This window comes from Notamacropus eugenii, chromosome 1 (assembly GCF_028372415.1).
Source record: "Notamacropus eugenii isolate mMacEug1 chromosome 1, mMacEug1.pri_v2, whole genome shotgun sequence".
Classification (NCBI taxonomy): Eukaryota; Metazoa; Chordata; class Mammalia; order Diprotodontia; family Macropodidae; genus Notamacropus; species Notamacropus eugenii.
This window is the reverse complement of record NC_092872.1, coordinates 592,920,420-592,943,098: the sequence shown is the minus strand read 5'-3', so window position 1 is coordinate 592,943,098 and position 22,679 is coordinate 592,920,420. Positions and strand designations below refer to the sequence as shown.

Here is a 22,679-nt window from a genome sequence, read left to right as displayed (position 1 = left end):
TTGAATATGAAGGAATGATATTTTAAAAAATTAAGGGATGAGAGAGGAACATATTGGGAGGAGAAAGGGAAAAATAGAATGGGGTAAATTATCTCACATAAAAAAGGCAAGAAAAAGGTTTCACAGTGGAGAGGAAGCGAGGAGAGGTAAGAAGGAATGAGTGAACCTTACTCTCATCGGATTTGGCTTAAGGAGGTAATTGGGTATTTTACCATACAGGAAAGTAAGGAGGAAGGGGATAAGAGGTGGGGGGATGATAGAAGGAAGGACAGACTGGGGAATGGGGTAGTCAGAAGCAAACATTTTTGAAAAGGGACAGGGTGAAAGTTGAAAACGGAATAAGTGGGCGGTGGGATAGGATGAAGGGAAATATAGTTTGTTTTTCACAACTATAACTATGACAATTAAGGAAGTGTTCTGCATAACTACACATGTATGACCTATGTTCAATTGCCTGCCTTCTCAATGAGGGTGGGTGGGGAGAGAAGAAGGGCGAGAATGTGGAACTCAAAGTTTCAAAAACAAATGTTAAAAATTGTTTTCACATGCAACTGAGAAGTAAGATATATAGGCAATGGTGTATAGAAACCTATCTCGCCCTACAAGAAGAGAGGAAGGGGATAAAACAGGTGGGGGGGTGATAAAAGAGAAGGCAGACTGGGGGTATAATCAGAATGCATGCAATATGGGGTGAAGGAGGGGAGAGATGGGGAGAAAATCCGGAATTCAAAACCTTGTGGAAATGAATGTTGAAAACTAAAAATAAATTAAAAGAAACACAAAAAAAGTGAATACATATTACTTTGTTAAATGAGTAGCCTTTTTGATAATTTTTCCAGGATGTATCACTTAATGAAAAGTTAAAAAAAAAATCTAGAGAAAGTCCTCCAGTGCACTGGATGGATCTAATGCCTGGAATGTTCTCTACTGTTCCTGGCTTCCTTCAAGTGCCAACATAAAATCCCATCTTTTACAGGAAACCTTTCCCAACCCTTCTTAATTTCTCTGTTAATTATTTCCTATTTGTCTTGTACTTAGCTTGCTTTATATGCAATTGTTTGCATGATTTTCCCCCCCATTTGATTGTAAGCTCCTTGAGACCAGGGACTGTCTTGCCTCCCAAGCACTTGGCACAGTGCTTGGCATATGGTAGGTACTGGATAAATGTCTATGAACTGATTGGTGGACAAGAATTACGTAGGATAAAAAGGCATGTATGGGTTGGGCTCTGCCCCTGTGATTTACTAGTGAATACAATGAAATATATAGAATATGTACATTTATACACACACATATATACACATGTCATATTTATATACATTTTTACATACATATGTAATTGATCACACACAGACCACAATTTACAAGTTTTATTAGTGGTCATTTGTAGTTGGGAAAAACAGAAATGTTACTTAGGCATAGGCTTTGCTCACTAAATTCTATCAACAAAGACTTCCTGAGCTCCAAAATTCTGGGCACATTAGGATATAGTCCTTTAATGATTAGAATGAAAATGACATAAAAAGTTTTACAACATAGTCCAAGATTTACTAGAGTCTTTGTTCAATCTATTTTCTTTTTTTTTCCAGGAAAATGATGACTGCCACATTAACACAAGACAAAGTGATACAGCTGGTTTTTCTTGTATTGATGAACAGTTCTTCAACTGAAAAGTCTTCTAGATTTTCATTCATTTCAGATTCAGTGAACTGACTAGAATGCCATGTTTCCACAACTAAAAATCAACAATGCCTTTGCTGGTGATAATATGGTAGCTATTATCAACATTAAAAAACATTCAACATTTAAGCATTATTACCACTTTTTAGATTTCATTAGATAGAAAAGGGGTGAATAAGTTGGAAGGAGTATTCCCACCAATGAGATCATGGAAGCATCCTTTTCCCCAAACTGTGAGAAAGGGTAAATTGGCCTTGAACAGTATTCTGGATCCTAGTCTGGATTTGGAGTAGCTTGGTTTTTTTCTTTTTCTGTATATTTTTCTAGTCGAAGTAGCCATTTGGACCAGTACTGGGAACAGAGCTCTGAGTCCATGAAATGCGTGTGAGCAGGGGATCCATCCTTATAGGCCACCACAATTAAACCACATTGAACCTGAGGAAAAACACATAATATTTTCAGCAAGTTCTACAATAGGCCTAGAGTTCTGGTATATTTTCTTCATCTTCCAGGTAAACAAAACAAAACAAAATACTTTAGCTCAGAATAAAGCAACCTACAAGTTGTTTTAATGTTCACCAAGGCGTATTTGGCACAAGCCTCGGAGACCAAGCCACACATCCATCACAAAGGACAATGGGATGGCTTTGGAATGTCATAGGCTGAAATCAATAAATGGTTGATGAACTGGAATGGAAGATGATAAGTACAGAAGTCCAGAGAGGAAGACGAATGAAAGAAAATCCTTTTCTCAGATTCACTGAGGGGGCAAGAGATTAGGCATAAAGGACCCCCAAAATGGAATAAAGCACAAATGAAATAAGGCCCTTAAACAAATGCTAAGCAAAGTTTACAATTCAGGTCAAAAGACTGACCTCAAAGTTATAGTTGGCATCGTGGTTAATGGCTCCAACATATGCTACCACTTGTAAGGGATTATCAAATGTGTTCCGGATAAATGGTTTTGGTTTCTCTGATGTCTTCCAATCGATCACACACAGCTTACCCCTGCAATGAAAACAATACAAAAGCCTGACTTTCAGGTTCGGCTGCTAAGAACAGTACTGAAGGCCCTTACTACACGCCCTTTGCTATATATTCTCATGACATTTTAGCGTCTGTCTTAATTCTTCACAGTAAGGTGCATTTCATTTTAAAAGCCTATCCTCCTTGGGTTTTAATCCTTTTAGGGGAAGAAAGACACCACAGCTAATAACTTTGTTAGCTCCTTTTTCCCAGTGAGAAACTCTTTAACCTTTCCTTGACATGCTAATTCAAAGTAATTATTAGCTGCTGCCTTTCAGGGCATACAATGTAATTTGCTTCCTGTGGTGCTATGGTGAGTACCTCAGGCAGGGGGGCACATGTGAGTACTAGCTACAGTCACAGCATCTGCTCACTTAAGTCCTCATTCTCTTAATTCTGGCTTCTCGATTCTTTCATTAACACTTTTTGTGTGACCTCATTTTCATACAAAAGGGTGAGAGAAAAAGGACAGCATGGATCCAACTGGACATATTACTTGTGTACTTAACAGCCATATAAGTGATGGGTGTCATATTCTAGCCTTTAGCTTTCTCATCTGTAAAATGGGTATAATGATACCTGGAGTGCCTCAAAGGGCTATTGTGAAGATCGAATGCGATAAGGTACGTAAAGTACTTGATAAACATTAAAGTAACAACTGTAAGTCAGTTATTACAGCCTACTTTAGGTGTCCATTAGACCGAACAATTAAAAACCACAACTTCTATTATTACAAAGTAAAAATGATGACAAAGGAGTACTTCTTATCTGAAACCAAAAAGAGAAAAAGTTCATCATTATCAATGAAATTACTGGTATAACTGGTACAATGGATGCAGTGCTGGGCCTGGAGTCAGGAAGAGCTGTGTTCAAATCCTTACTGGGACACTTCCTAGCTGAGTGACCCTGGGCAAGTCACTTGACCTCTCTGTGCCTCAGTTTCCTCATCTGAAAATGAGAATAACAATAGCACCTAATTCCTAGGGTTGTTTTGAGGATAAAGTGAGTTTTTTTTTCAAATTTATTAATTTTATTTGTTTTCAGTTTTCAACATTCACTTCCATAAGTTTTAAATTTTTTCACTCTCCCTCCCCAAGACAGCATGCAATCTTATATAGGCTCTACACATACATTCCTATTAAATACATTTACACACCACTCATACAGCATAGAAGAATTATAACGAATGGGAGAAACCATGAGAAAAACAAAACAAAACACAATGAAACATAACAAAAAAGAAAATAGTCTGCTTCGTTCTGTGTTCTGACTCCATAGTTCTTTCTCTGGATGTGGATGGCATAAAATGAGATTTTTGTAAAGCACTTTGCAAACTTTCTATCTATATAAATGCTGGCTATAATTACTGAGCACCATGGGCAGAGTGAATTCCCTGAAGTGAAAAAAAAACATTACCAATGTGTGACTTTGTCGTACCGGGCAATGCATATTTGTCATGAGAGTTTTATTTTTCATTTTATTATTTTTCCAAATAGGGGGAAGTAGAGGGAGAGAGATTAGTTTTCTTTTCAAACTCAAAAGAATAAAAATGAAAAAGGGAAAAAAAGGCAATTCTGCAAAAGTAACATTCTTAATTCTCTTCTTCTGGGTCAAGCTTGGTCATTCTAATTACGTAGTTTTTAATTCCGACTTGTTTTTCGTTCTATTTATGTTGCTATAATCATTGTGTACAGAAAAGCAACTGTCTAGAAAAAGAACAAAAAGAAAATAGAGTCACGGAAGTATTTAAAAAATGCACAGAAAAGAAGGTCAGAAAACAATCACTGACAATGGGACAGCTTTGGAAGTTACATGTTAAATTTATTATATATTTAAAAAGAAAAGCAAGTTGTACATAATCAAGATTTGCAGTTTCTAGTAGTCTGTTTTCTGTTCAACTACATATATAAAAATGCCTATTTTATTTGGTATTTGTTAAGTTCAAAATAAAAAATAAATTTGAAAAAAAGTACTTGTAGTGCACTAAGGATTCTTTAAAAAAACTTGTAAGGACATCTTTTCTTTTTATATCACCTTCATTCCCAAACATATTCCTCCCCTACTCCCTCAAATGGATACACATCCCTTTTAACAAAGAACTGAGAAACAAAGGAAGGGGAAAAGCAGTTCATCCAAGCTAACATGTCAAGTGTCTGACAACATGCATTGTCCTATTCCCATCTTCCCCAAGCTCTGCAAAGAAAAGAAGGCATTACATTTTCTCCTCTTCCTTTTCTAGGTCAAGCATGGCCATTTTAATTTAGTTGATTTAGCATTCAGGTTTTTTCCTGCTGTTCTTTCCATTTATATTGTTGTAGGTTTTGTGTATATTGTTTTCCTGGTTCTGTTTCCTTTGCTCTTCATTAATTCACTTAAGGGGCAGTAACACTTCATGATATTTGTGTACCACAATGTTAGCCATTCCCCAATCAATGGGTATCTCCTTTGTTTCCAGTTCCTATGAACTAAAGTTTTTAAAAATTTTGTTGCTCTATTTTCTCCAAGGCTTCTGGTAGTTCTTATTCTAATTTCCTTTCCTTCACATTTGAAGGCCTTTCTCCTGGTAACCTGAAGAAGTTTTGCTTGTTACTGGAATTGTTAAGTTTAATCACTGTGAATTAGAGTTTGCTACACAGGTTTCTTGTGAAGGCAACCTGCGGATTCTTTGAACTGGCACTTTGTTTTCTGTGTGCAGAAATTCTGGACAGCATTCTTGTATTATTTCTTGCATTATGGTGTTCAGATTTTTTGACTTGTGCTCCTTCTGGGAGACCCATAATCCCTACTGAGCTCATAGACTGTATATTTTATTTGTATAGAGATCATGTTTTCCTTTAACTTTGCTGTTTTCTTGCTTCTCTTCTTCCAGCTTGTCCTTTACTTCTGTGTACTTGTATTCCCAATCAGTTATCCTCTGTTTCTTTGGTGAGACTTGTCTGTTTTCTGTTCTGCTAATTATTTCTCCTGTGTATAAGCCCTAAACTCTGCTTTCATGATTCTTGTTTGTCTTTTAAGCCATTCAGGAATATCCTGCTGTGGTCCCATGCTCTCTTGTTGATCTGTAGGTTCCTTTGCTTTATCAGGTATTGATTCATTTTCCTTTGGCCTGTGCTCTTTCCCCTGGTCTGGAGGCCATTTTACTTTCTGTTATTAATATCCCCGCTGTTGGTTTATTTGCTTATGTTCAAAGTGTTTGAGTTTTTTTCCTCCTGAAATCTTTGGCAATTTCAGTGTTTCTATTTTTAATTTTCTCCTCTTGCCCACTTTTTGGCTCCTTCCCCTTTGATGGTGGTTTCCCTAGAAGCTGGATCTCAAAGCCATCTCAGCTTCCTCCTGCATTGGGCAATTCTCATTTCATCTGCCTCAGTTTGTGTCCTAAATGACTTCTGGGGGGGTTGAACTAGCCCCAGCTGGATGCCCAAGCTTGGTAGAGTGCCTCATATTCCCATTGTTCCTCAGTTCTATGCTTGGGCTGCCAAGCTGCTGTTTCAGCAAACTTCTGTCTTTTGGTTTTCCACAGCACTAAGAAGAGGGTAGAGTTGTGTGCTCTTGAAAGCCTATAAGCTTGTGTAGCTTTGTCTGAACAAGGTGGGCAGTGGGGGAAGTTGTGATGTGTGAGTGCATTAGGAGTTAGGGATTAGCCTTCTATGTTGTTAGTTCATCAGGTTTTTATCTTGCTAAGGTCTTTGGTGTCCTGTACCCTGGAGATAGCTGAAATTACCTTAACCCTAGCCCTTAAGTTCTATTTTAGAGAAGTTTAAGAGGTCATGAGGATAAGAGAAAATGTCTAGTTTTCTTCTTCTCTTTTGTTGCTCTATTTTCTCCAAGGCTTCTGGTAGTTCTTATTCTAATTTCCTTTCCTTCACATTTGAAGGCCTTTCTCCTGGTAACCTGAAGAAGTTTTGCTTGTTACTGGAATTGTTAAGTTTAATCACTGTGAATTAGAGTTTGCTACACAGGTTTCTTGTGAAGGCAACCTGCGGATTCTTTGAACTGGCACTTTGTTTTCTGTGTGCAGAAATTCTGGACAGCATTCTTGTATTATTTCTTGCATTATGGTGTTCAGATTTTTTGACTTGTGCTCCTTCTGGGAGACCCATAATCCCTACTGAGCTCATAGACTGTATATTTTATTTGTATAGAGATCATGTTTTCCTTTAACTTTGCTTCTCTATTTCTTCTCTATTTCTGATTTTTAGCCAAGGTTTTAAAAGTAAGACATTCTATTTCTAAGAATATTTGTATTTTTAAAGGGACTCCTTGGAGAGAGGAAAGCATTTAAAATACAAAAAAAGAGAAATTTTAACGGGAGCATGATAGGGGTTGGGCTTATTTTGAGGCATTTTACTTCCTTCCTTAAGGGTGGTCCTGGGCACAGAGGCCAGAATTTTTGAATAAAATACAGGTATATACATTGAGGCAGCATGCTACCTGGAAACATTAGATGTGGAATCAGAGGAATGAGCTCTGCCACTCCTGAACTGTGATCTTGAGTAAATCATTTAACTTCTCTGAGTTTCAATTTCATCATCTACAGACTGTATATAATAATACATGTACACTTACCTCATAGGTTTGTGAAGAAAGCTCTTTGTAAACTTTAAAGAGTTGCTACAATGAGAGTTATTTTTGGGTTCAGGTACCTCACTACACTCTTCTTTCCCCCCAACAATGTAATCATATAGTTTAGGGGAGTTTTCTCTTGGGGGGAGGGTCCTCAAAGTTCCCATCTCATACTGCAATAGTTTCTCAAGATGGGTGGGGGGAGTATGGATAAAAATAGGGCATGCCACCTTTAAAAGATTGTTGACTGCTATAAGGGGATTTTTGTTGTCAATACTGGTAGATGTTGTAACAGTATGTGGATTGTAGAGCTTTATAAAGCATTTTTCAGAAAATAACTTTGTCACGACATTGAAATATACTATTTTACCCCATAACAACTGCTCTACTTCCCTATTCACAACAATTATGACAAAGTAAAAAAAAATTTAAAATACACACACAGTACATGAACTTATTAAACTTAATAAGATTTTGGCCTTGGGTGTGTGATAATTTGCATAGCTTTTTTGCTAACTTTTCTTAATTAATCTTCTTAATATCCCACTGAAATAATTAACAATGTACAGGGAGTTAGGTGGTTAAACAGATATAGTACTAGATCTGGAGTGAGGAAAACTCATCTTCTTGAGTTCAAATCTGGCTTCAAACACCCAGCTGTGTGACCCTGGGCAAGTCACTTAACCCTGTTTGCTTCAGTTCCTCATGTATAAAATGACTGGAGAAGGAAATAACAAACTACAATATCTTTGCCCAGAAAACCTTGAATGAGGTCATAAAATATCAGACATGACTGAAATGAATGAACAATGGTTTTTCAGATGAAGCAACTGGAGCACATACCTGTTAAGTGGTTGAAACTAGCAATCTAGAGAGAGAATAGGAGCTAATATCTTCCTTCTTTTAGTCTTTAAGCTGCTAAATAGCTCAATTCATCATCTCATCTCAAATCTTTTATAAAAGGCACTAAACTGTATCTTAAGATTCATTATCATCAGGTTATACACCAACGTGTACTACTTTGTCTCCTGTCCACTGCTTTTTATTAATACCTGTTGCTAGAAAAAAGAGTGACCTCAGTTTTATCAGGTCACAGAAGATCTTTGATTGAGTCATCTCTAGAATTTGGAGATGGTGAAAAATTTGGCAGAGGAAATTTTTTGTAGAGCCCAGAGTTTTTGCCTAGGTCATAAAATGAGGAAGAACCAAGAACAGATGACTTTTAAGGTCAGTAAATCAGAGTATTATCCTTAGGAAAATGGGAAAGCCATGCAGAACCAACAATTTGTATTTTAAAGTCTCAAAACAAGAGCTTTAATCAGTTGATGATAACAAGAATAACAAATGACATGAATATAGTGTTTTAAAGTTTGTGAAGCACTTTATCCACAATATCTCATTTGATCCTAACAACCAGCATTAGGGGCTGTTGTTAATCCCATCTGGCACATAAGGAAACTGAGGCTTAGAAAGATTATGTAACTTTCTCAGTCACATAGTGAGTGAGTGTGAGTGTGTGTGTGTGTGTCTCAAAATTACTTCTTTCTAAGTTTAGGGCTCTTCTAGGAACAGTAGACTATCTCAGATATGGTATTATGCTTGGGAGACAGGAGGAAAGAGCTAAGGAATGGGTTATGCCCTGAGCTACTGAGATATGACCTTGATTAAAAACACTTTGGCTTTGAACAAAGGGAGGTCAACATACACTAACATCCTGTTATGAATCACACTCATTCCTATCTCAAAGCATTTTTTAGGCATGGTAGAGACAAGTCTGGAAAAGAGGAGTAGGGCCTTGGGAACAATGAACAAAGCTAAAGGTACTATTTGGCAGAGATGATGCTATCCCTGTTACTTAATTTTTCTCCAGCTGTTATGGATATCTATAATGTAGCACTTACCGATATTCAGCTACACAATCCATCAGGCCCAGATACTGAAGGGTCTCATGATGAACTGCACTTTCTAGAGCTCTTACTCCACTTACGTCTTTTAAGACATGCTGGACACTTGCTACATAGCCAGAGCTAATAGTTTTTTCATCTAATTCCTTTAATTGCTCTTGGGATGAAAGTATGGCTTCTAACACTTCATGGAAGTGTTTTCCTTGCAAAAAGATGTCTAAGAGACAAAAAAGAGAAAAAATAAAACCTCAAAATGGGCACTAAGAAAATCCCTTATTAAAACAAACATATCTTATTGAAACAATTTAAAAACCATAATTATTACAGAAATACCTTCTTTAAAATAGTCTCTGAACAGAGAGGATGAAGAATATTTTCAAAATTGTAATCATTTTGGATTTTTTCAAGATAATGAAAAGAATTTAAATAAGTGTTCCATGAGAACACTCTAATGTGAACTAACTCGGCCTCTGCTAGTGGGAAACAACTTTTTCAAAGGAACTGGGGAATCAGATTCTAACTGTTAAGAGTATTTGATCCATTTCTTTTTTCTGGACTGAGGAGAATTGTATTTTTGTGCCACTTTTGGTCCTGATTCTTGCTCTTGGATCTTACATTTACTCACAGATCCATAAACTAAATCATCTTTTATAACAGTGATTCTGGTGTATGAGAACTAATTGTGGTTGACACAACAGAATGAATTAAGTTAGAGTGTTTGCTTAAGACTGACTTCTTGATAGGGAGGCCTGAGCCTCCCCTGTGAGGAACTAGCTAATCAGAAGGTGAGACCTTAGGGGTAAAGAGTACTTCCAGTGTGAGAAGTAGTCCAAGGGTGGAGTGAGCTTTCAGGGTGAAGAAGTTGTGGCAGTAGAGAAAGTTCCAAGGACATATTTGAGCCAGTAGTGCCACCTGGAGAAGGATGAAGACCACTTAAAAGGTCATTCCTGCTCTGGTTGAAAGCTAGCAGGGTAGAGTGTAAAAAAATGACACTGAATTCAGTCAGAGGACTTACATGCAAATTCTGCCTCTACTCACTCATGTGACCTCAGGTAAGGCACTTAAGTTCTCTGTTAATTTCCAAAACTGTTAAATGAGAAGAAGGTTAGATTTGTGACTCTCTAAGGTTCCCTCTACTTTTAAATTTGGATGACTTCAATGATTCTTGGTTCCTTTTATAGCTACCCCGCTAGTGGTTTGATAACCAGTTTTCTCTCTGCTTCCATTGTTACTGTTTGCTGTGGAGTATCCTTATCCAAACAGAATTTCTGTTGCTGAGAGATACTTTTGCCTTCAAAATCCTGCTAAAAATGATGCTTAGCATTCAAAGTATGCCCTAGGAGTTGAGACAGTAATATTTAAGTTAGTTTACCTATTTTCAATAAAATGTTAGATTTAACAGGTTAGCATAGTTTTACTAAGATCTGAATTCAGACTATGTGTTACAGTTTGACAGTGTTTTCAATGATATTAGTCAATTTAATTAGAATTAAAAATATTATCTTGAATATTATACAATGTGAACAGTTGAAAAAAATTGCTTTTAATCATAGGAAGGCACTGTGGCACAGTGGATAGAAAGCTGGCCTCATAGCCAGGAAGCACTGGGTTCTGCTTCTGACAGTGGCAGATCCTGGGGATGTCAATTAACCTCTGAGTGCTAGAAACAACTTTCTAAGACAATAGTGTCAGACTCAAATAGAAATGGGGCCACATAAGGAACCCTGCGCGCTACATATTGACTTAGAAAACCACATACATTCATATATTTATTTTTTATTAATACATCAACACATTAAAATCAGATAGGGACTACTTTTTACCCTGGTTTAAGGAGTACTTGGGAGTGTTGCGGGCTGGGTGTTTGATACCTTTGCTTTAAGATCACATGTGGAAAAGAAGGTGCCAAACTGTATTAATAGCAGTTTCCTTAACAGGTAGGTTTCATGTAAAAGTGAAATCATATATCCAGTTTCTATCCTTAATCATGGAAAACAAGTAATTCTAATATGGAAATTTGCAGTGGATTTTAAGCAACATTTAAGAAATGGTTCCCTTATCACAGAATTAAAAATTCTTATATTCAATATATAATAGCACTCTATATTCTAGAAAATATAACTAGTACATAAATAGAGTGAATTTACCTGAAGTATATTCTGCAAAGCCTTCCTCTCCCAGCTCCAGAATCATCCGCTGTTTCCACCTCTCTAGGTTTAAGATTTGTTTTGCTGTCATGGTTTGCTGAAGGATTCGAGTAACGCTAGGAATTTTATTCTTTTGCAAAGGTATTTTCAAAGGAACTGATGAATCAATTAGAGTGTGTGATCCATTTCTTTTTTCTGGATTGAGGAGAAGAATTGTATTTGGTGCAACCATTGGTCCTGATTCTTGCTCTTGAGACTTACATTTACTCACAGGTCCATATAATAAATCATCTTCTTCAAACAATGATTCTGGGGTCTGACGACTAATTTTGGTTGACACAATAGAACGTATTAAATTGGAGTATTTGTTTTGGTCGACTTCTTGATAAGGGTTTTTTCTCCTCTTCTGACTACAAAAATAACATGAAGTAGAGAAACCCACAGAAGGAGCTAGTTCGAAGAAAAACCTACTTGATCTTCCAAGCTTGTTGCATATGCTTGATAGTGACTGCATTTTTTAGGCTCTAAATTTACATGGAGTATAATTTGGTCCAAAGTGCTTCCTCTTTAACTTCAGATGTCAGTGGATTTTTTGGGGGTGTCCTATGAAAGAGAAACGGTAATGTTTGAGTATTTTGACCAATAGAAATAGGAGTTGAAGAAAGTAAGATTCAACAAAGCAGTTTAATATTTTTTTTCCAGTAATCTTCCCTGTTAGCACTCCTACTTAGCAAAACTTGTACTTGACTATTCAGGGCACCAAACCATCTATGTTGATCATCTGGTTGATCTTGCTTCTCTCTGCAAATCATGCAAAAAGACATACCTGGAATGTGTTGTGACCACTGGGAAAATTTCAGAATTAGTAGACACCTATTGAATGGTTCTTAGGGTTCCCAATACTCACAGAATTGTAAAATTTCAAAGCTGGAAAAGCTGGATCCTAAATTATGTGATCTATCTTCATCATTTTACGCATGGGTAAACAAACAAAAACATTTGAGTAGAGTTTAAGACAAACTGGCACTAACTGGAAAATTGAGGAAGCTGGTTTAAGATATAAGCTCTAAACTGTCTTCCAACTCTAATCCTTTGATCTGGTGCCCTAGCAAGGTATCTATCAAGTAGTCAACAAACATTTATTAAGTGCCTACTCTCTTGAGACACTGTACTGACTTGGAGCTACAAAGCCCACCCTCCATCTCTATTCAAACAAAATCCAGTTCCTGGCCTTTTTAAGGAAGGGGAAAGACAGCTTCTAAGTATATACAAAATTGATAGAAGATACTTTTTTGTTTTTGGTGGAGTAGAGAGAGGGCATGAGGAGCTGGTGGAATAAGGAAAGATTTCATGTATAAGGTGGGGGCTGAGCAGAGTTCTGGTGAAAACAAGAGGCGTAGGTGAGGAGGGAATGCATTTCAGGCATGAGAAACAGCCAGTGCAAAAGTATGGACAAAGGAGATGGAGTGTCATTTATGAGTAACAGAAAGAAACCCAGTTTGTACATAGCAAGTACTTGATATTTTGTTGAGTTAAGAGGAAACAAGCTGTGAGTTAACCAGAGAACCTGTCTAGAATAATAATAATCCAAATGACAAGACCTAACAATTATATAGTGCTTGCCATGTGCTAAGCGCCCTGGCCTTAGAATCGGGTTTAAATTCTACTTCTCACACTAGCGCTGTGATGTGACCATTTCTCTAAGCCTCAGTTTGTTTATTTATAAACTGAGGATGACAGTGTCTATAGTAGCTAACTCACAGGATTATTGGTGAGGGCTCAAATCCTCATCTACTGCAGAAAGCACTTTGAAACTGTTAAAGCACTTTATTTATGTCAGTTACATAAGTTAGGAGGCAGACGGATGGATCAGCCATCTGGACCTGGGAGACTCACATACCTGAGTTCAAATTAATTAAAATCCAGCCTTAGACACTTACTAGCTATTTTACCCAGGGCAAGCTATTTAAAATCTCTCACCCTCAGTTTTGGGATAAGAATAGTACCTATTTCCCACGGCTGTTGAGAGAATAAAATGAGATCTTTATATCGCGTTTTGTAAACCTTAAAAGTGTCATATAAAAGGTACTTATAAAAATCGATTATTAATAAGACTGCGCAAAACAACGAGAAGAGACAAAAAGCAGTCAGTCTGTTCTCAAAGGGTTACATTCTACTCAGAGAATACAATATATGCACATCTAAGTGAATACAAAGTTACAATGTAACTTACAATACAAAATACAATGTAATTTCAAGAGGGAGATCGTGCTAAGAGCTGAGATGAAAGGGGGGAGGGGGAGTGTCAGGAAAGGTCTCCTATAGGAGGCGGCACCTGATTGTTCTCTGCAGGGTGCTCTATTCCGAAGGACGTTCTAGGGGGCACGAAGGCAGGAGATGGAACGTCTGGGTTATGAGTATTAAACACACCAGGGTGGGGGTTAATCGTCGCTAGGGCGACAGCTAAAAAGAGAGGCTCCCAACCTGGGCCAGGACAAAGCGGCCGCAGACAGCACGCGTGCGACCTCCTTAAGACAAGGTTGAAGACTATCAAATAAGAATAGGCAGCATTTACGGAACTCCGCATTACGGCGCCGCGGGAAGGAAAGGATTTGGCGCCCGATGGACGAGCACGCGCCTCCGCAAAGGAACGCGCGCGTGGCCGCGGGAGGACGGAGAAGCTGGAGGGAGGGAAAGGAGCCCGAGCTGAGGCTGACCAGGGAGGAAATGGGGTCACAGTCCGTGTAAAGCCGTCGCAGCAACTGACGGCCGGCCGGAGGGCTGGACCGGAGGCAGGGCCCTGTTTGTACCTTTCGCGGGCTGCAGTCTTTTGACGGCACCTTGCAGCGCCAAGATGTGGCGGGCAGCAGCTCCCGAGAGACGTCTCGCGATCCGTAGTAGTATCACGTCCCACATACCAGACCCAGCCGAAGGTTGGCGGGACGCAGCGACGGTGTCCGTCATGCTCTGCGGCTGCCATTCCCCGCTCCGCCTCTCACTCAATTTCGTTGCTGTAGGCAGGGGCCCCTTAAAACTGAGTCTCCGAGCGAACCGCGGGAGAGTGGGCACGTGACCAACCTCGGCTCTCGATTCCTTTTCCTTTTAAGCGTAACCTCCACGCCGCCATCTTGAGTTAGGGCTCGGCCATGAACAGTGAATTCTGCGCAGCGGCTCGTCCTGCAGGAAAAGCAGACTTCTCCTGGGGGTGGGGTGGATAGCATCCTCTCTTTCCTATTTCCTTCCTTTTTCCCCAAACTTGAGACCAGCGCCTAGGCCAGGGTGCGCAAGGAAGGGGATTAGATTTGGAACGAGTTCCCCTGCCCGGCTCCAAAATGGTGGGCGGGCGGCGGGCCCAGAATCGGGCCTGGCCTGGTAAGCTGCCACGTGCGGTTCGCTAGGGCGTTGCTGGGATGGTGGAGGAGTCCGGTGGCGTGGAGAGGCAGGGGCGGAGCCACGGTCCGACGGAGAGTAGGTACTTTAGCGGGGGCGGGGGCGAGAGGAGCTGCAGTCGCAGCTTCTCTCTTCCATTCGCAATTTCTTTCACCATGGCCTCCGTTCCCGAGCTGCTGAAGCAGGAAGACGACCGCAGCAAGGTGAGCACAGGTGGAGCGGAGCCCTCAGTTCCACATAGATTGCCTGCTTTCTCTACCCACCCTATCTTCCTCGGTTTCTGTCAGGAGCCCCTTAGAAGCCCTTTGTCTGTTGCTCTGTGCCGCCACGTTTCTTGCAGCTCAGATTTCCCCATCCTCTCTGGCCTGCCCCTCGTCCCTGCTCCTTCCCCTTCGCTGCTCTAGGCTTTCTCCTCTTCTGCTTTCTCTCCCTCACATTCCCTTCTCTCTTGTTGCCTATCCCTTGAAATTGACACGATGTATGTCTGCCTCTTGAAATTGACAGGCTTTCTTTACACGTCTTCCTCCCGGCCTGATACCTGCACCTTGTAATTGACAGGCCGGCCTAGGGATTGAAAATAACACACAGTATACTTTTCCCCAACACTTCCTCCCCCCCCCCCCCCCCCCCGGCTCTCATTGACTCTGTATTCCTTTTGAACCCTGCATTTCAGAGCTTCTCTATGAATTCTTTGGACAGAGGGGTGACAGGAAATCGTACCATCTCCTGTCCCCTAGCCTGCTGGTGGAGCATGTTTGTATATTCTCAGTCGGAATGATAATAAAATTTTTTTTTTAGCACTGTTGTGTGTTTGTGTGTTCTCAGTGGAATGATAATAAAGAACAACTTAGCGCTTATTTTAGGTGTCCTGAACTCTATGCTTAGGTCAACTCATTTGGTATCTTCAGGTAACCCTGTAAAGGTAGGCGATTTTCATTTTTACACATGAAAAAATAGGCCCTGAGAGGCCAAAAGACTCCCTAGACATCCTGCTGGTATTGTGTTTTTAGGTAGGATTTCAACGCGGGTAGTCTATCACTGTACTCATCGTACAAAGTTGCTGTATCTTCCCAGTGGACTGGAAATTACGTTAGAGCACTTTTGTCTCACAGTTCCTTGCACGGAGTAGGTGCATGATAAATATTTGCTGAACATAATCGTGTGGGGGACTGTATAATAAACGTGGCTTTCAACCGAGTAAGTATTGTGATGTGTGTACATGTTGTTCCGAACAGTTCCTCTGATGGTTTCCCCAGGGTCTACTTAATAGTTCCCCGGAGTATAGGAAAGATGAGAGGCTATGACTTCTTTATTGACAGTACAATAAAGGGACCATGAAAGATACTCAATATTGTCTTTTGAAATTTTTACCTTTGGCGTTTTTTTGTGCTAGCTTTTTTCTGCTATGTAATGAATGTTTAGAATTTGTCACTTTTTTAAAAACAAGAATTGCTCTTGTATTTTTCTCCTTGTTTTGCCCTCGAGTTTATTTCCTCCTGGGAAGAACTTTCTTTGGCTCTTATATTGGGAGAATTCCAATGAATTCAAGAAAAATTACATACATAGATTTTGCACGACAGGTGCTCAGATATTTGAGTTGAGCATGGAGCCTACACCTTCTGTTCTTAAAGATTGTATAAACCAACTCCCTTTTTCTATATACAAATACTGAAAAATTATGAAAGAACCTAATCTGGATAATACTTGCCAAATTTTAAATGCATTGAAAGACTAGGAATATGGACTATATCTTCTTCCTTTACAACTCCTTTTACTCCCAGACTGAACAAAAGTGTGACAGTTGTATGTGGTGCAATATGCAAAATCTTTTATATTTTGGATCAAAGATTTTTTTTGGTCAATATGTGTAATCATTCCACTAGCACATGATTTTTTTAGTCAGAACTTTTTAAAATTTAATTTTTATTTCCAAATTTTCTTTCTCCCTCCAGTTCCTCCCCAACCCATTGAGAAGGCAAAAAATATTCATTATAAAGTCCACTAGCATATGATTGAAACTCTCCCCCCCCTTAATTTGTGATTCTTTACCTTCCCTTAAATTTACATGAAATATCAATCCTCTGCACTGAAGGCTATATCCAAAATACTAATGTGGAACTTGGGTTGAATGTCTTCCCTCTCTCACCTCCTATTCCAGTCATGTGTCCTTGATGATGACTTTTATGTTACTGTTTGCTGAAGTCCTGCATCTTTTCTATTCATTATTGAATAGATTTATCTGCAATTTTGATTCTTAGTAGAATTTTAAGTATAAGTATTTGGTTGTAATCTCACATATGCTCTTTTTGTTAAAATTGTTTACTGCATAGGCAAGTATTTGAAAGTGAAGTGGAATTGATAAGTTCCATTAAATGGAGATTTTCTTTTAAAAAGTGGTAACCATGTTTTCCATTAATAGCAAGTTTTTGTTCTATGGATTATTGAGCAAATTTGATTTTATTGGTCAGGTTCCTGCATTTTTAGATGACTTTTGGCTCACATGAAAAAGAGCTTGATTATTTCAACAAGAAGGTCATTGTTTCCTGTATGAGTTATTGAAGTGCTACTTTGTATAGCAGGGATCTTGGTTTGGTGTGCATTTTGTATGTGTGTGTGTGGGGGGGTGTAATAAACTGGTGTTTTATGTGGTGGTGTGAGACATAGGGTTAATAGATTGTTCTTTGGTTCTGCATGAAAGCTGGCCGCATATTTAAGGATAGATATTTTGGAACCAACTTGGTTTTTTTTGTAGTATCTCTTTTTCTCTCCCCCCCTTTATTTTATTTTTTTTTTTGCTTTTCTCTTGAGACCAGCATTTGAAAATCTTAACGATTCTAACAAGGAGATGCATTTCTAATTGCTTTATTAATTGATCTTAAGGATTACCAATATCTTAACAAAACCAACTTTTCCTTCTTTGTCTTATTTTTTGCCAAGGAGTGGGAGGGGGAGGGTTCAGCTGACATAGCAACATTCCTTGGTTTTCTATTTCCTGTTTACCCTGTGTCGCCCCCTGCCACCTTTGGTCTTAGAAATGTTTAGAGTTCTGTCTGTTCTCTCTCTTCCCCCTCCCCCCTCACTTTGTAGGGAGGATAACTGGCTTTTATGAAGTGAAACACTTTTTGCCTTGCAAATGGTCCTAAGGATGGAAAGGTAATTCAAGCAACTTCTGTTGCTGTTTGTATTTATTGTAAATTTGTTACCAGATGGATTGCTTGGGGAACATTGGGCTTTCTATTTGAATCTTTTTTAAAGTAACATCTTCATTTTTTGCTTTCCTGTTATACTTGCTTCAACCATTATTAGAAATATTGCTAAAATGATAGTATCTTCATTACAGCAAAGAATAAGAAACAGTTGCCCTTTGGGATCTTACATCAGTAATTTGCTGTATGAGAATGGACCAAATCTATACTGATCATTGGGTGTACCCTGCAGGTTGCATTTTGAATGAAACTGATATAAATCTGTATAAAGTGATTTGCCTCGTCCTTAAAAAGTTACCCCCATGGCAGATAAAAATCCCAGGATTAAGTGCTATCTTTTTAACCTTTTTTCTGCTTGGGTGAACAAAAAGTTGAGTTCTGGAATTACCATCAGGAGAAATCTGCTTCTGATACTTCCTAGCTGTGTTGCATGAACAAGTCACTTAACCTTAGCCTCAGTTTCTTTATTTTTAAAATATGGAATAAGACGCATATTGATCCATATTGTGCATATTTTTTCATAGGGTTATTGTGAAGGTGAGATGAGATTATAGTGTTTTAGAAACTTAACTAATTTAAATATCAGCTATTAACAATTTATATATTAAAAGTGGTTATGTTCCTGTAGAACTGCATATTTAAAACTATAATCTGTGGTTCTCATACTCAATTGTAACTATAATAGGAAAAAATAATAAATTTTAATTAAGTTAACATTAAATTAAATTTGTAGTTTGTACTAAAAGTCTTTGCTAATATTTCAAGAAAATAAAGTGACCGACAGCCCCACAAAAATACTACAAAGACAGTACTACCTCACTGAAAAAAGAGTAAGATGTGTTGCTGGAGTCATAAAGTTGTGTGATACCTTTATTTGGTTCCCCTCCTTGCCCCAGAGTTCTCTTGTTTTGCTTATTAGCCTTCTTTCTACATATCTGTTTTTTCCAGGAAATAAAGGATTTGAAGTAGTTGGGAGCAGGTTTTTCTATGTTGTGGGACTGCCTCTTCTGAATTCTATTTTGAAGGATTCCTCAGGCTCTTGGGATCACCTTTGTAGCTCTGTACTTAAGCTAATTGGGAATGTCCAGATGTGCTTTGATCTTCCTGTCCTGGTATCTTCCTCCTTCCTCCCACAAAAGAAAAGCCAAACAAGCTAGGAAAGGGAAGAGTAGGAAGAATAAAAAGAGTCTTTAGGGCCACATTGGAACCACATTCAAAATTTTTATTATTGTCCTTTCTGTGAAAGAGATTTCTTGGGAGGGCGCTTGGACAAGTTGATAACATTTTCTGAGCAGATAGGGTTGTAGAGGGGAGAAGAAAAACAATACTGAAGAAGTAAGAACAATTTTTTTCTCTAAAAATATTATGCAGCATTTTTCAATTTTATTTTGCTTCCAAATTTCTTTTATATTTTCTTTATACTTATGGTATTTTATTCCTTCAGATCCTCCTAGACGGGTTGATGGGTTCCAATATATATTTAAAGGAATTAAAGGTGCATATCTAGAATGAGTGGGAAACTGCTACTTGTATGAATAGGTGGTTGGGAGTAGGAGGGAAGGGGTCAAAACAAATGGAGATATAGCCAAGCTCTTTCATAGGTCACCCTTATCCCTTTTCCTCCATCATTCCATCAAAACAACCACAGCAGATCAACTCTAATACTCCCTTCATTGAAGTCTGGATAGACAGTGACCGCGATCCTTCAGATTGGTTTGCTTGATTGGCTCACTGATATTTCCTGTCTCTGAAAAGACTGGAGCCTTGACTGCCCAATCAGCATCTTAGATCAGCTTGTTGAATGCTTAAACTTGTACCTGTTTTCACATTTTTCTATCAAAGGATTATCAGATATAGTCAATAAGACAAAATCTTGGACATTTTGTTGACTCGATTCTTCTTTGATTTTCTTTAAAGATACATCAGCTTCATGATTATATGAAGTAGATGTTATCAAAGCTTCTTTATATCAGCTTTCCTAAATTGTATTTTGTCTGTTTGAATGGAGGTTCTGTGAGAGTTTTGGTTAGCAGTTTTCTCCTTACTAAAGTAATAAATGTAGAGCATTTTTTCCACTTTCTCTGTATTGTTCTCAATATTCATGTTATTCCATACCTTCAATTCCCCCTTCCTCAGACCAACATTTTTGTGTGGTAGAATATATTTTAAGCCCTACATTCATGACCATATTGGCTTGGCAAATTCTACAAAAGAATTAGAAGACTAGCTCCAGAGGGTAAAATAGAAATTGAAAGAGTCCACCGATCATCTCCTGAAAGAGATCCCAAATTCCAGAGTTTGTAGGAACTGTAGGCTTTTCAGCTTTCCACTACTACAGACAAAAATACCAGGCTGAGAAGAGGTCCCTCTTTTAACTCATGTTCATTCTTCATGATGTTAAGTCAGCCTTATAGCCAAATTACAGAGTCCCCAGGTCAAGGAGAAAATATTGTAAGCAGCCAGAAAGGAACAATTCAAGTATTGTGGAAACAATCAGGATAACACAGGATCTAGCAGCTTGTACCTTAAGGGATCAGAGAGCCTGGAATATGATATTTCAGAAGTCAAAGGAGCTAGGATTAAAACCAAGAATCACCTACCCAGCAAAACCGAGTATAACATTTCAGGGGGAAAAAAATGGTCATTCAGTAAAATAGAATACTTTCAAGCATTCTTGATGAAAAGACCAGAGCTGAATAGAAAATTTGACTTTCAAACACAAGAATCAAGAGAAGCATGAAAAGGTAAACAGGAAAGAACAATCATAAAGGACTTATTAAAGCTGAACTGTTTATATTCCTACATGGAAGGATGATATTTGTAACACATGAAATCTTTCTCAGTGTTAGGGTAGTTGGAGGGAATAGATAGAAAGAGGGCACAGGGTGAGTTGAATATGAAGGAATGATATTTAAAAAATTAAATTAAGGGGGGAGAGGAATATATTGGGAGGAGAAAGGGAGAGATAGAATGGGGTAAATTATCTCATAAAAGAGGCAAGAAAAAGGTTTTCACTATTGAGGGGAAGACAGGAGATGAGAAAGATGAGTGAAATTTACACTCATTGGGTTTGGCTTAAGGAGGGAATAATATGCACACTCATTTGGGTATCTTACCCCATAGGAAAGTAGGGGGAAGGGATTAAGAGGGGGGAGGGTGATAGAAGGGAGGACAGATTGGAGAAGGTCAGAAGTAAACACTTTTGATAAGGGACTGGGTCAAAGAGAATAGAATGATGGGGGGCAGGATAGGATAGAGGGGAATATAAGATGGGGAGCAGGATAGGATAGAGGGGAATATAAGTGTTTATTGACTATTATGGAAGTGTTTTGCATAACTGTATGTATAACCTATTTTGAATTGCTTGCCTTCCCTGTGAGGGTGGGTGGGGAGGGAAGAAGGGAGATAATTTGGAACTCAGCTTTAAAAACAAATGTTAAAAATTGTTTTTACATGCAACTTAGAAATAAGATGTGCAGGCAATGGGGTATAGAAATTTATCTTGCCCAACAATAAAATGAGGGGGAGATGGATGGGGGAGGTGATAGAGGGGAGGGCAGACTGGGGAGAATCTGGATGGAAGCCTTCTTGCGGTGGGGGGAGGGGAGGGATGGGGAGAAAATTTAGAACTCAAAATCTTGTGGACATGAATGTTGAGTAAAATAAATTAATACAAATGATAAAAAAAGAATAAGAAGGCTGACTTAACATCATGAAGAATGAACATGAGTTAAAAGAGGGACCCCTTCTCAGCCTGGTATTTTTGTCTGTAGTAGTGGAAAGCTGAAAGTTTTCCTTTCAAAGCCTACAGTTCCTAAACTGCACAGTTTAGAGTGAGATGACCTAGTGCAGAGTGGTCAGACAGTGGCTACGTGCAAAGAAAGCTCTGGAGTGCAGCGCGAGGGTGGCAGAACCAGATTAAAATGTAATTGGAAAATATTTAACAACAAAAATAAAACTATAGTATGACTAATGATACTAATTTTGGTTTTCTAAATCATTAATGGGCTACATTTCTATTTGAGTTTGACACCACTGGTCTACTGCAGTCTCTTTCTCAAACCATGGCTGTTCTTTTAGCCAGTCTCCCTGATTTTGCTTTCATCTTTCTAATCTAGTGTTCGCATGGCTGCCAAAAGGATCTTCCTAAAGCAAAGATAGGTCTGACTGTATCACTATCCTGTCCTGGGACCTTCAGCAATCACCTATTGCCTCTGGAATAAAATGAGAGTCCTAGGCTTAGTATTTGAATCCTTTTGTAATCTGACTTCACTCTACTTTTTCCAGGATTGTTTCATATTTTGTGTGTTATGTTTTAGCCAAACTATTTTCTGTTCTTCAGACTTGACATTCTGTCTCCCATGTCTTCCCTTCCTGGAATGTTCTCTCTGTATTTCTGCCTCCCCAAAATCTCTAGTTCCTTACCAAACTTAATTTGATTGATCTGTGTACATGTTTTTAGCTTCCCAGAAGAGTATAAATTTCTTGAGGATGAGGGTTGTTGTAGTTTTTCTTTGTATACTCAGTGCTTTAATCAATCAAGACTTTAAGCATCTCCTGTGTAGGTATCTTACAAAGTAGATGCTTATTAAATTGTATTGAACCTCTTCATTTTACAGATGAGGAAACTGAGGCATAAAATGTTAAATGATTTACCTAAGGTCACTTTCAGGTAATAACAAAGCTGAGATTAAAACCATGTCCTCAGACTCCAGATACTGTTTTTAGACTACCTTGCCACATCTTATGCCATCGCCTTTTGT

At 38.6% G+C, this 22,679-nt stretch overlaps 2 protein-coding genes across 5 annotated transcripts in view; one reads left to right on the top strand and one right to left on the bottom strand.

Annotated features, from left to right (window-relative positions):
• Nucleotides 1-1,355: 1,355 nt before the first annotated feature.
• On the bottom strand, nucleotides 1,356-14,435 carry MGME1 (mitochondrial genome maintenance exonuclease 1). Of its 3 annotated transcripts, none has more exons than XM_072634527.1 (5): nucleotides 14,131-14,435; nucleotides 11,321-11,923; nucleotides 9,171-9,390; nucleotides 2,556-2,688; nucleotides 1,356-2,115 (listed from the first exon to the last, which is right to left on the bottom strand). In XM_072634527.1, the coding sequence occupies exons 2-5, from the start codon at nucleotides 11,832-11,834 to the stop codon at nucleotides 1,954-1,956; spliced, it is 1,029 nt and encodes a 342-aa protein (XP_072490628.1). In that variant the 5' UTR covers nucleotides 11,835-11,923; nucleotides 14,131-14,435; the 3' UTR covers nucleotides 1,356-1,953. The 3 variants fall into 3 exon arrangements, with proteins under 3 accessions (XP_072490628.1, XP_072490629.1, XP_072490630.1); XM_072634528.1 differs by having other exon boundaries at nucleotides 13,805-14,219; XM_072634529.1 differs by lacking the exon at nucleotides 14,131-14,435 and adding an exon at nucleotides 13,656-13,937.
• Nucleotides 14,436-14,730: 295 nt separating this feature from the next.
• Nucleotides 14,731-22,679, top strand: part of SNX5 (sorting nexin 5) — a 50,119-nt gene continuing 42,170 nt past the window's right edge. Inside the window, exon 1 of one of the 2 annotated variants that reach the window (XM_072634525.1) lies at nucleotides 14,731-14,913. In XM_072634525.1, the coding sequence (XP_072490626.1) occupies nucleotides 14,731-14,913 (183 nt within the window). The remainder of the gene's footprint in view (nucleotides 14,914-22,679) is intronic. The other variant, XM_072634526.1, reaches the window with a different exon arrangement.